Genomic DNA, 13542 nt, shown 5'->3' on the forward strand with positions numbered 1-13542 from the left:
GTCGATATAAATGTTAAAGGTAGAAAGGCAATAATGAAATTAATCATATTTCAAAGACCATTTATGTTAAAAACCCCACATATCAAAAGACAAGTGTAATTTACTCAAAGTTACAAACGAAAAAAGAAAAAAAAAGATATCATCTTTTGATCACTATATGTCTCAACTAACGAATTGGCTGATAATGATCCCACCTCTTATCATATTTATTCCTTACGGTCTGCAACTAACATAAATCTAATGCTGCTTTTGGCTAGAAAGCCCACATTTTTTTTTTGGAAAACTTAAAAATTTCGTCACAAACATTTTTGTAACTTTAGATCAGATCTTTAAGAACCTTTTTTCTTGTAAAACCACTAATTATCGAGCTTGCCAGAACCCTAGAACCATTGTCGGAATTGGTTGGTGGTGAGTCAATTGGTGGTGTTTAGGTTGAGTTTTCCAACATAAAATATGACTTTTCCGGCAACAAGCAAGTACACGAGTTATGATTCGGTTAGTTGCAAACCATTAGAAACAAATACGTTAAAATACGAGACCGCCAGTAGCCAACTCGTTAGTTGGACCGACAGCGACCAGAAGATGATAGTAGAGATTAAGAGTAAAGTGCCAAAATCGTCCCTCAGATTTGGTCACTTTTGCGACTTTCGTTCAAAAACTTTATTTTTACAACTGAACCCTTGAGATTTGTTTCTAGTCAGAAAAATAGTTTGAAAGAATGTTAGGGGGGGGGGTTCAATCAAACCTCAATAGTCCAGTTGTAAAAAATAATTTTTTTAGACGAAAGTCGCAAAAGTGATAAACACGAGAGACTGATTTTAACAGTTTATTAATAAAAACCAATATAAAAAAATAAAAAATAATAAAAAACTAGCATGGGTGAGAATACTCCACGACACAGCATTCAGCCATTGACACAATGTCTTTAATACCTTCAAAAATTCCTACTTTCATCAACCCATTTCACTTCTTCACTCTCTAATCATCTAAAGTTTCAATTTTTATGAGTTTTTATTCAAATTCTTGAATCTTGATTCAAGAAAACCTTTTTGACCTACTTCAATCCTGCACTTAATTCCTTCAAATCACCCATACCCATTTCATGAATCCCTTAAATAATCATAAAAACGGGTACTTGTTGTGAAACCTTTGTTAATGTTGTGTTTTTTTGAAGTTGTTAAAGTTAATACCTTCAAAAATTCCTACTTTCATCATCTTTCATCAACCCTTTTAAGTTCTTTACTCTCTAATCATCTAAAGTTTCAATTTTTATGAGTTTTTATTCAAAATCTTGAATCTTGAATCTTGATTGAAGAAACCCTTTTGACCCATTTCAAGAAACCTTTAAATAATCATAAAAATTCCTAATTTCATCGTTTTTCATCAACCCCTTTTAGTTTTCACTCTCTAATCATCTAAAATTTCAACTTTTATAAATTTTTATTCAAAATCTTGAATCTTGATTCAAGAAAACCCTTTTGACCCATTTCAAGAATCTGTTGATTAATCATAAAAATGGGTAATTGTTGTGCTACACCTTCCACAAATGATTCAGATTTTGACAACAAAAGGGGTAAAAACAAGAACAAAGAGAACCCATTTGCTTTAGACAATGGGGGTTCAATCCCATCAAGGGATGGGTATAAACCCTATGTTTTAGAGAACCCAACTGGGAATCAAATTGAGTTAACATATGTTCTTGGTAAGGAGTTAGGCAGGGGTGAATTCGGAATAACTTATTTGTGTACTAATAAATCAAGTGGTGAAGTGTTGGCTTGTAAATCAATATCTAAACAGAAGTTAAGAACTCGGGTTGATGTTGAGGATGTTAGGAGAGAAGTTGAGATTATGAAACATTTGCCACCTCATCCTAATATTGTTAGTTTGAAGGATACTTATGAGGATGATAGTGCTGTTCATTTGGTTATGGAGTTGTGTGAGGGTGGAGAGTTGTTTGATCGGATTGTGGCACGCGGGCATTATACGGAACGTGCGGCTGCGGGTGTCACACGCACCATTGTTGAGGTTATTCAGGTGAAATCTTTGTTAATGTTGTGTTTTTTGAGGTTGTTAAAGGTAGTTTGATGGCGGTTACTACTTACTAAGATTCTTGTTATATGATTGGTGAGTTAACACTTAATAAATATGTGAGGTTGGTAAATAATTTGATGGTGGTTACTGAAGATTCTTGTTAGCACTTACTACATTTTGGTAGGTAATTCAGCTGAAAACGTTAGCTGCTTTTTGGAAATTGCGATAAATACGTGTTTTAGTTGAGGTTGTTAAGTAATTGATGGTTGTTACTAAGATTCATGTTATATGTTTCATGAATTAACACAAGGCCGGCTCTTGAGGTGTGCGAGCCACACCCTCGGCCGAGGCATGTTTTTTTTAGGGCCAAAATTTTATATACATATTTTTATATATACATATATTTAAAAAAAATAATCCTTATATAACATTATTGGATTTTAATAATCTTAAAATTATCGGGCCCGATTTTTTTTATTCATAATCTATTTGGTAAAGTTTAGGTTATTGGGCCTAAACCAAAATCCATTTGGTAAAAAAATGCTAGGAGAGCTTCACGAATCATCGGTTAGTCGTTAACGCTAATGTCGTTTAAAATCTGTTTGATTTTATTACTATATTTTTGCTATATTTAATGTTATAACGTTAATGCCATTTAAAAAAATCATCTTATATATTTCGTTACTCGTTAGGATATATAAATTCTCGGAGACGGTTCTTATTAACTCTTACTAGTTACTACATTCTGGTTAGGTAATTTAGGTGAAAAAATTACTGCCTTTTGCAAAATGTGATAAATATGTGTTTTAGTTGAGGATGTGACTAAGATTATTGCTATATGTTTCAGGAATTAACTCTTACTACGTTTTGTTAGGTAATTCATATAAAAAAATTTCTTCATTGGTTTTCAAGATCGAAATTTCTGAACCATAAATAGAAGATCTTGTTGAATCTTTGGCTGTCATTCTTTATAAGTTTTTATCTTGAAATATGATAATTTTACTTACTTTTTCACAAGACCAAAAATTTATGGTACCCCTCCCCCCCCCCAACCAAAAAATGGGGGTGTTGTGTTCTTGATCGTGTTAACAGCCATTTATTTGTTAATAATAAAAAGATCTTATTGTTTCTTTATCAGTTTCTTGTATTTTTTGAATCTAGATAATATATGGTTTGATTCCATCTCAGTGTTTTTCATTGATTTATTTTTTCAAAATCTTATTATAGATGTGCCACAAACACGGTGTCATGCACCGTGATCTTAAACCAGAGAACTTTTTGTTCGAAAACAAGAAAGAAACTGCAGCGTTAAAGGCTATTGATTTTGGGCTATCCGTTTTCTTCAAACCAGGTAAAGATGAATCATTAGTAATGAATGTGATCTTTCTTTTTTATTCATGATACATTGAATTAAACAAAGGTTTTTATTTTTATTTTTATTTATTTATTTATTTATTTTTAATGTAGGTGAAAGATTCAATGAGATTGTAGGTAGCCCATACTATATGGCCCCCGAGGTCCTAAAAAGAAATTATGGTCCAGAAGTTGATGTTTGGAGTGCTGGAGTTATTCTATACATATTGCTTTGTGGTGTCCCACCATTTTTGGCAGGTCGGTTTTTGATATTTTACATCATATTTGATTGCAAATGGGCGGGTCGGGTAACGGGTCGAGATGGGTTCCCATCAAAACAAGTATCTTTGAGTGTGAATAAAAAAGGTTCATGCACGTTGACCTCTTTTTGCCCCCTTTCTTGTTTATTTTTAATAAAGCGATGAAGGGTTTATAACTTACAAGCATTTTAAATGCACTCCAGGGCACTTTCATCACGCTCGATTTTTTAAACGTTTTTTTAAGCCTGCTAATTTGACACGTTATGGATAAACATGACCCAAGTTGACCCTTATCTAGGTAAATGGATTTTGGTAACAAGTCGAGACAAAAACATTCTATTCATTATCAGAAGATATATTCTCACACTTTTCGTCCCTTATTTTCTTCAACAAGGGTAAAATGGTCATTTTTAGAAAAAACTAACAGAAAAAGTTAATATCGATCAGCAGAACGGACGAAAAGAGTGACAACTTATGAACTTCAGGGACGTTTTTGTAGTTATTGAAGTTAAAGGACACAATCTGCAAGTAACTCCAAACACAAAGGGCGAAATATGTAAATTACCCTATTATTTGTTCAGACTCTTTCATTAAATTTGCTATTCAAAAAGGGGTTGCAGCGCAGCTTGTTGTCCGCTTACTTTCTGCTTTATTGTTATTTTTTTTAGCTAAGCAATTATGTTTTCCGTAAAAAAAGGATAAAAAAAAAATTAAAGTTTAAAGTAATTATATCTTTAAAAGTATGATCTGTTTTTCATTGCAGAAACCGAACAGGGAGTTGCCCAAGCAATTATTCGGTCTGTTGTAGATTTCAAACGGGATCCTTGGCCTGTAGTGTCTGAAAGTGCAAAGGATCTTGTTCAGAAGATGCTTAATCCTGACCCGAAGTTACGCCTTACTGCTCAAGAAGTTCTTGGTAATGTCAAGTTACTTTCTTTTTGATACAACTGGTAACGGGCCAAAATGGGCCCGATTTGGGTAACGGGTCAAAATTCTTTCTTTTTGGGTAACAAATCAAAACGGGTTCACTTGTTCAAGTCCAAACGGGGGTGGGTTAACTCGAAGCATATTTTCACACACACACACACAATTGTTGGTGTGTCAACTATGATTACTAAAGTATAATTGTTTCACTAATGATAATATGATTTTCAAATGAATTGATGTAGATGGTTTTATGCATTAAAAACACACTTAAGGAGACTTTCTACACGTTTCCTTTTTAACTTATTTTTTTTAACCCGATAAGAAAAAAAAACTTAATTCTTAAGTAGACGAGTAAAAATGGCACCTCTACTATTTGGTGATCTTATGTTACTATTTCTTGATATGTTTTAGAAATATTTCATAATTTTTTTTAGTTTGTATTTCTTATTACAGATCATCCATGGATACAAAACGCCAAGGCTCCAAATGTTTCTTTAGGGGAAACCGTTAAAGCAAGACTCAAGCAATTCTCTGTAATGAACAAACTCAAGAAAAGAGCTTTAAGGGTACTTTGGGAAATTCATTATCTTGCGTTCTTTAAAAATTATTTTTTGGTGTCACCGTGTTGGGGTTACACTAAAATCTTTAAAATAACAAAAATTGTAGGTGATTGCTGAGCATTTATCCGCTGAGGAAGTGGCAGGAATAAAACAAGGATTTGATTTAATGGATACTAGCAAACAAGGGAAGATAAATATTGTTGAGTTGAAAGCCGGTTTGCAGAAGCTTGGTCAACAAATACCCGACGCGGATCTTCAAATACTTATGGATGCTGTAAGTATCGTGTCAGGTTGAGATGAATAGTTTTTAGTATAAGTCGGATCAAAGGGTAAAGCAGTAAACTTGTTTACAGAAACTATATTATTGTTTAGACTAAAGTTCGGTTTTTGTCCCCGAGGTTTGGCCATTTTAACTACATCGGTACCAAGTAATTTTTTTTTTTTTGGTCTTAACGTGATCTCAGGTTTCGAATTTTTAGCCATTTTAGTTACAAATTTGAGTCGGTAGAGGGATTCAATACGCCTTTCGACTATTCCACAAACTTGGCAGATATAATCAATGCCATCTTTTAAGACGTGGGAAATGATCACACTTATGTCGGTATTTACTTCACTATTAATTGAATGAAGGATGAATTTCCTTATATAGATAAATAGAATAAGAAGTTTGAGATGATGATAAATATTGATTCCCCTTCTTGATGACTCTACTCCAATACTTATTTCGTGCCATAGACCAGTTTCCTCGTAAAGTTTTAGGTCAGATTGTGAATCATATTCGTCCACATAGAAGATGATGGTGGTGAAGAGGATGAAAGTAATTTACAATTTGACATTATTCTTTACGAGGAAGTGGAACTACGGAATGAAATATGTGTTAGATTAGAGTCAAGGGTAAATTAGTCATGTATTATAATTTATCATCATATCAAGCTTTGATTTTTGTTTATCTCTGTCAAGAAATGCATCCCTTATCCAATCAAAGGTTAGGTGAAGATGGACAAGATTGTGATCTTTCTTATATCTTGAAAGATGATATTGGTTTTGTCTGCTCCTTAGATGTAAAATGACTGAAATGCCCTTCTACATAACCAAAAAATCTAACACGATTATTGGAAAGGGCGAAAACGGTAAAAAAAAAAGAAACTTATGGCCCTAATACGACAACAAAAAAATGGACTTGGTATTGAAGTAGTTAAAATGGTCAATCCCCATGAACGAAAACCAAACTTATTAGCAAAAATAATAATTTGGGTTTTTGAATATAAAGTAATTTAGGTGGTCATTTATGGGTCTAGTAAAAAATGGTAACATGTGTAAATTTTCAAATCAAACTTTATAAAATTTTGAGCATTGTATGATTACAGTATTACACTATATTATTGAAACATTTTTTTTATTATTAAAAAAAATAATAATAATATTATAATAAAAGGATCCAATTACAATAAAGAGGCAGGTAAGCAGGCAACAAGTTGCGCCGCCACCCCCTTTTGAATTTTTAGCTTGAAACAATTATAGGGTAAAGCGTTCAAGAAATGTTTAGGAGAGCGTGTATGAATAGAAATGCACGTTGGTCGGTTTTGGCCCGTTTTCTTTTGAGTAGTTTTTAATGTGTGTCGGGTCTAAAAGGTAAATTTTTAGCTTTTTTTAATAAAAAAAAATAATTGGTAAATAGTTGAGCATTATATTTGATCACCGAAACTATGCTATTTTTGACCTATTTTGTTTTTAGCTAAATACTTTTATACCCGTTAAATAATTAATATTTTTACAGGGAGACGTTGATAAAGACGGGTACCTTAACTATGGAGAATATGTTGCGATTTCAGTTCATTTGAGAAAAATGGACAATGATGACCATCTTAAAGATGCTTTTGCATTTTTTGATCGAAACAAAAGCGGATATATTGAGATTGATGAACTAAGAGAAGCTTTATCGGACGAACTTGAACCCAACAATGAAGACATTATTGCTGTAATTATTCGTGATGTCGACACCGATAAGGTATGCTTGTTAATTTGTTTATTTTTCATGTAGCCGTCACTTTCGTTAATTTTTTTTAGTGTTTAGAGAAAGTGATTTTGATGATTATGGTTAAATTTGCATGATTAAATTTCTAAACTTCCGAAATTTAAGGATAAGATATTTTACAAAGAGTTTAAGACTTGATCATTTAAAAAGAAATGACATTTTCGTGATTTTTTAAAAAGTTGAAAAATATTTAATCATGCGAAAGTCTGTAAGATTTTCTTAGCAATTGCCAATGCACGGCCCATATCAATACCCCGATAACGAATAAGCTAAGCTGAGCCGAGCCAGGTTGGGCTCGGGTTGTTATCTTAAAAGTTGAAAGCTGAAATGTTGAGGTTGAACCGGCTCGTGTCTCATCGAGCCAACTTGTTTATTTGAAAAAATTGATTTTATATTTCTTACACATACTGACATATAAAAAATGAAAAAAAGAGAATTATTTTTAAAACCTACAAATAATGCATAATTAATAAACTACATTAATTAATGATTATTTAAAACTTGGGTTATGCTGTACCGTTACTATATATATATACTAAAATTTGGGCTTTAAGACAAGCCGACAAGCGAGCCAACGTGCCAGCTAAATGCGCTTAATAAGTGACGTAATGACTTGAGCTTAACTTGAGTCGGGCTCGTCCCGTTTATGAACCGAACCACCTTGGTTCGATTAAGCTAGTTTACAAACGAGCTGATTTCGAGTGAGCCTCGAGCTTTTTGAGCTTGGGTTCGAACCCCCGAGACCCCGTTTAATTTACTAATTCCACTAACTACCCAAAATAAACTCAAAATTCTTATTAATTTTTGTAGGATGGAAGAATAAGTTTTGAGGAATTCACAGCAATGATGAAGGCGGGAACCGATTGGAGGAAAGCATCTCGACAATACTCACGAGAGCGTTACAATAATCTTAGCTTGAAGTTATTCAAAGACGGATCGGTGAACTTAACAGAATAGTTAGGAAGAATAATAACAAATTTATAACTAAAACTATTATTGTTCTTATGGCATTCTTCTGTTGTAATATTTTGTTGGGGTTTATTCATTTCATTTTTAAGAGTGTCCCATATGTGGATTATGTGTTTTATAAATGAGTTTGTTGTTTATGGATGTAAATATATATATAAGTCCCAGTTGGTTTAAAGTTTAAACATTTTTTATTTTTACCTTTTTTAATATACATGAACAAATAATTGTTCAGTAAGCTTAACGAGCGCGCATGAACAAAGGCCTCGTTTGTTTGTTTGATTATGCTTGTGAACGTTTGGTAATGTGTTTCTGTTAACCTTTGCTCATTTATGTTTGTTACGCCCATCCGGTTAAGTTCTTTTAAATATATATGTTCCTTTATTAATTATTAGAATTTACCTATTACTGTATTTATCTATGTATTCATTTACTTTTTACCATGTTAAACTTTTTTTTTTGGATATTATGTGTCGCACTTCCGGATTTTTCGGTGATTTTCCGTTGATGTAGTGACTATTCTCCAATTAATATATGTTTGTTTGTAGTCGCTTATGTTTATTGGTGTCTGACTATCTGTTAGTGTCCGGTTATGTTCGTTGGTGTCCGTTAGTGTCTGTTTGCACCCATTTACCAAGTTATTGAATGGACATGGACGAACACTAACAAACTTAATTCCTTAACGAACGAAACATTGTCAGACAAAAATTTAACGAACAAGCACGAACAAGGGCTCGTTCGACTCGTATACAGCCCTGCAACCAACTGTTTATTTATTTATTTATTTATTAAGTCAATGACACATATTGAAAACCATTACATTTTGTAATATGATTAAAAAGACTAAACTATTTTTAATTTTTTATTATCTCATCTAATGTCACTATTGGGCCCCACGTGTAATTATTGAGAAGTAAATTTCGTGTTTATTTTGTATTTTATAATTATAATAAATTTTTTCTGGTTTCCAAAATTGGTTGATTACAAAACTTCAAAGTTAGGCCACCTTCCTGTATTTGCAAGCTACAAAACAAATATCAAATTTATGTCCTTTTTAGCTGATTAAGTTTATATCATAATGTTTTCTCTTAGTGATCAAGATGATTGATGACATGTAATGGATGGCAAACGAACCAAATTTAATAGGCAAATCTGAAACTTAAAACATTTGGATTGAGTATAGCACTGGGTTTGAGATTAATTTAAAATTTAAAAATAATTCTTGGATATAGAACATATTTGAGATTAGGGTTCAATTACCCAAAATATGCATACACGTATTACCGTATACCGTCTTGAAACACATGGATTTTCTTTTTATTTTGTTTTTTTCTTTGTGTGTAATAGAATGATTCACTAATTTGCTAATTTTTAGTTTTTCTATTTGTAATTTTTTTGGTTAATAAAGTTTATAAAAATAAAAATAATAAGAAATGTATTTGGAAATCCCAATGAATAGTTTTTAATAAACTAATAGGTATACTCGATATCTGAATAAGTAATTGGCTGATATACTCACAAGCATTGGGCCATGCGCGATGTATGCTTTTATAAACTAAGTATGTGGTTAAGTGTTGTCATCTCTAAACTTGTAGATCCTTCTTAAAATTCATAAAACTCAATACCATATACACAAATCCCAAACTTGTAAACACTAAACCCGAAACCCTAAATATATAAACATAAATCTGTAATTTGAAATTAAAACTAACTTTATGCATAAACCCGTTTTAGTTTATACAGTAGAAACTTCACGACCCTAAAGACATCATAACTTTTTCGAGAACCAAAGCACGAAAACAAATCATGTATCTTCACAGTTGTTCGCTCAAGTATGAGCATCCGATTTCCTTCTGCTCCAACCGCGAGGGTAATGTCTACTTACAAACCCAAAGGGCACGATCAGAACGATTAATATAAGTTTCATTAATTTAATTGAAAAATATATAAAATATTAATGAAAATCATTGGGAGTGTTTAATTGGATCAAATTTGGACTAAAATGTTGGATCCAAAATGGATGAAGACAGGAACATCACGGCTCAATAATTGAAGAATCAATCTACATTTTATTATTTTTTTTGTCCATGTAATCATCTCATATCATACATAATTAATTAACTATTGTTTTAAATAAATTAGTAATTGATTAGTCAGATTATGTGACAAGTTAGCTTTATTATTTTAACACTAATATGGTAGAAAGTTAAGAGGTCAAATTGTATCTTCCACGTAATGTGTGTCGTTTTATATTGTTGAAGTCATCAAGTTTCGAATTCAAAGTAAGATCCGAATCGAAAAAGATAAACCTAGTCTGTTTTTAAAGAGTTACGCTGCTTTAAACAATGTAGATTAGTGTGTTATGAGTAGTGATAATCTTCACACTAATTATGTCTCTTGTTATTTTACTAACATTGTTTTTAATATTTGAGTAAACTACGATTTTTGTCTCTGTGATTTGTCTGAATCTGCGGTTTTAGTCCAACAGTTTTAAATATGTGATTTTCGTCCATGTGGTTTCATTTCACTTGCAATTAAACCCGACCTCACTAGCCCCGTTAAGTCTAGTCGTTAAAACCATCAGCGTATCCCTCACGTGAGAGGCAGTTTTATCCTTTTTCTCCCCAAATAAACCCCAACCCTAATTCGCAAGCCCCTTCGCGTGAGGGGCTGAGGTGTATTTGAGAAAAAAAAAAAGACAAAATTGCCCCTCATGTGATGGGCATGCTGATGGGTTTAACAATCAGACTTAAAGGGGTTAATGGGATCGGATTTAATTGCAAGTGAAATGAAACCACATGGACGAAAATGACAGATTAAAACTATTGGACTAAAACCGCAAATTTGGATAAATCACAGAGGGACGAAAACTGCAGTTTACTCTTAATCTTTTCTATTAAACTCATAATTAAGTTGTTAGATACAAAACAATTTGTAAGTGGTGAACTCTGAAACCATATAAAACATTTATTTATATAATAATAGTTCGGTATACAAATGCACATGAATTAGTTTTTTAAGTTTGAAAATAATAAAACAATTTAGTGGTTATGTAGTACACATAACTACGTATCATAATGCCAGAAAGGCACATAATACATAAATGTGTCCTTTATTACAAGAGCACACGATTATGTACTTTTATGTAGATAACATTACCCTACCCACCGAGATATTCAGTGAAATATCGTAGGTTTATACTGAAAACTAAAGACAAACTTTATCCTAATCTACGTCTAATTTACAGCGACTAGAGTAAGTTTACAACGACCCACCATTACCTTATGGTATTTTAAAATCGATGAATTTGGTTATGCACAACTTTTGCAAACAATATCTCTCTCGTTGGTATAATTTAAGTGACTAAAACAAATCTTAAAAAGCAATTCAAAATTAAAACGTTTTTTTTTCCCTTGGCTTATAGGAATAATCATTTTCAATTATTTGGCTGCCAATTTTGAAAACAAAGAGGAAATGATGAAAGAGGTTAAGAAATTGTCGACTCAAAATGGTGGGTGCCAAATACTGTTAATATGATATACTATTATAAATGTTATCTTAAATAGCTCGTGTTTGATGTGATGTGATGTTATGCTATGTGTTTCTCTCATAGACATGTTAAAAACGCCGTTATGTAGGCATTTGCCCACATTGAAAAAAAAATTACCCTCGGTGTACCCACAATGAAAAAGTAGCAGTGTGGGTGAGAGAGGAAGCAAAGAAGAAAACGGAAACAACGGGAGTGAAAAGAAAGATAGGAGTATGGGAACCAATTGCGAAGCTTTGACAAAAATGGGGCGGGGGGGGATTTTAATATGAAAACGGATAAATTTACATTACGTATTAATAAGTTTGGACAAAAATGAGTAAATTTACACTATTAAGCAAATAAGTGTTTTTGAGTATTGAATAAGTGTAAAATTAAAAATAGAAAATGAGATGTGAGTTTATTTTTTAAAAAGTAAGAGATAAATTTTAAAAAATATGAATTTTGGAAGGCTGTAAAACATATATATTTTGTGGGAAGAGGATACAAATTGGAAAGCAAAAGTGAAAATGCGATTGATACTAAACCAAATATGAACCCTAGAATCTCAAATTCGAATTAATGATTGGCATTACCTGTCCTTCAGTGGCCATGAGAGAAAAAGGTTGGGGTACAGAGAAGGAAGGCAGATGAACGGTGATGAGGTTCAACTGTTGGAGACGACGTGGGGAGAAATCGGAGGAAACCAAAACCCTTCACAACCGCTGCTTCTAGTGGACTTTAAATGCTCAGGATTTACCCTCAGACGGTGTACACTATTACCGGGAACAATATATTATATAATGTTTTAAAAACCGTTTTACTCGTATTGGATTGGGCTAAAAAATGGTACAACCGGTTGAAACGGATTATACCGGGAGGTTCGACTGGTTGAATAGTTTATCTTATAATTTCCTATAATTGCAACTTCAACTAAAAAAAAACCTAAAAGTAAATGATTTTATAACAAAAAATAATCCCAAAGTTAATCCATATTAAAAAAAAAATAATTCAAAAGCACTCAATTTTAAAAAAATAGTCCTAAAGTTTACATGTTTGATGTTAATTGTCGGGTTAAAGTAATTTTAATAAAATATGGGCAGCAAATATCAAAAAATTCTCAGACTTAAAACTGGTCTATTTTAGAAAAAACCGCCGATACGATGTTCTAGCAAACAAGTCAAAATCATCAGGTTGAAAATACCGGCATGCTGTGCGAAATCCCAGGTTCAACCGGCCGGTTTAAACCGGTTTTTAACAGACTGGGCATAAGGAAAAACATGTAACGCTTTAATGATATATAAAATTGCATAAAATACAACCAAGATAATCAGGAGATAATGTTTCAATATATAAAACTTAAAATACTAACTATCGGTGGCAAAATTTGGATAAAAACGTCAGGGTGGCCAGACTTAATATGTATAAAACTTTTCATAAACCGGAGTGACCAGGTTTAAAATTTTAAGACAAAAGTGGATAAATTTACACTATCTATAACAATTTTAGGACGAAAACACATAAATTTATAGTATACTACAAGCAAAAATACGAGGGTGCCCGGTCACTAGAGCCACCTCAAGTCACAATACAAGTATATACTTCCACTTATAAAAACAAAAGAATCAAATAAAAATAAAAAAATTATTCTATTTTCTTATCCATTCCATTCCATCCCATTATTTATTCTATTCTATTTGTATTTCTTTACCTCCTACCATATGTAAATTTTCATTTTTACGAAAGAAATGGTAAAAACGTCATGCAATATTATTATCCAACTCATACCTTTCAAAAAAATATCTTCCAACTTGTGACGGTACACGTGGCATGATCATGTTGGTCTCTTAATCATTTCACAATTATATAAACCTCCACCGCTTT

General features: G+C 32.3%; 1 protein-coding gene across 1 annotated transcript; it reads left to right on the plus strand.

Annotated features, from left to right (window-relative positions):
- The first annotated feature begins 1393 nt into the window (after positions 1-1393).
- Positions 1394-8194, plus strand: LOC143634169 (calcium-dependent protein kinase 8-like). Its single transcript, XM_077102325.1, has 8 exons — positions 1394-2034; positions 3259-3382; positions 3499-3642; positions 4408-4560; positions 5025-5137; positions 5238-5405; positions 6909-7139; positions 7977-8194. Exons 1-8 carry the CDS (start codon positions 1516-1518, stop codon positions 8121-8123), a joined length of 1599 nt encoding a protein of 532 aa, XP_076958440.1. The 5' UTR covers positions 1394-1515; the 3' UTR covers positions 8124-8194.
- The last annotated feature ends 5348 nt before the right edge of the window (positions 8195-13542 follow it).

Source organism: Bidens hawaiensis, unplaced genomic scaffold, assembly GCF_021521415.1.
Source record: "Bidens hawaiensis isolate Kalapana, Puna unplaced genomic scaffold, B.hawaiensis_p1.1 tig00007028_1, whole genome shotgun sequence".
Taxonomy (NCBI): Eukaryota; Viridiplantae; Streptophyta; class Magnoliopsida; order Asterales; family Asteraceae; genus Bidens; species Bidens hawaiensis.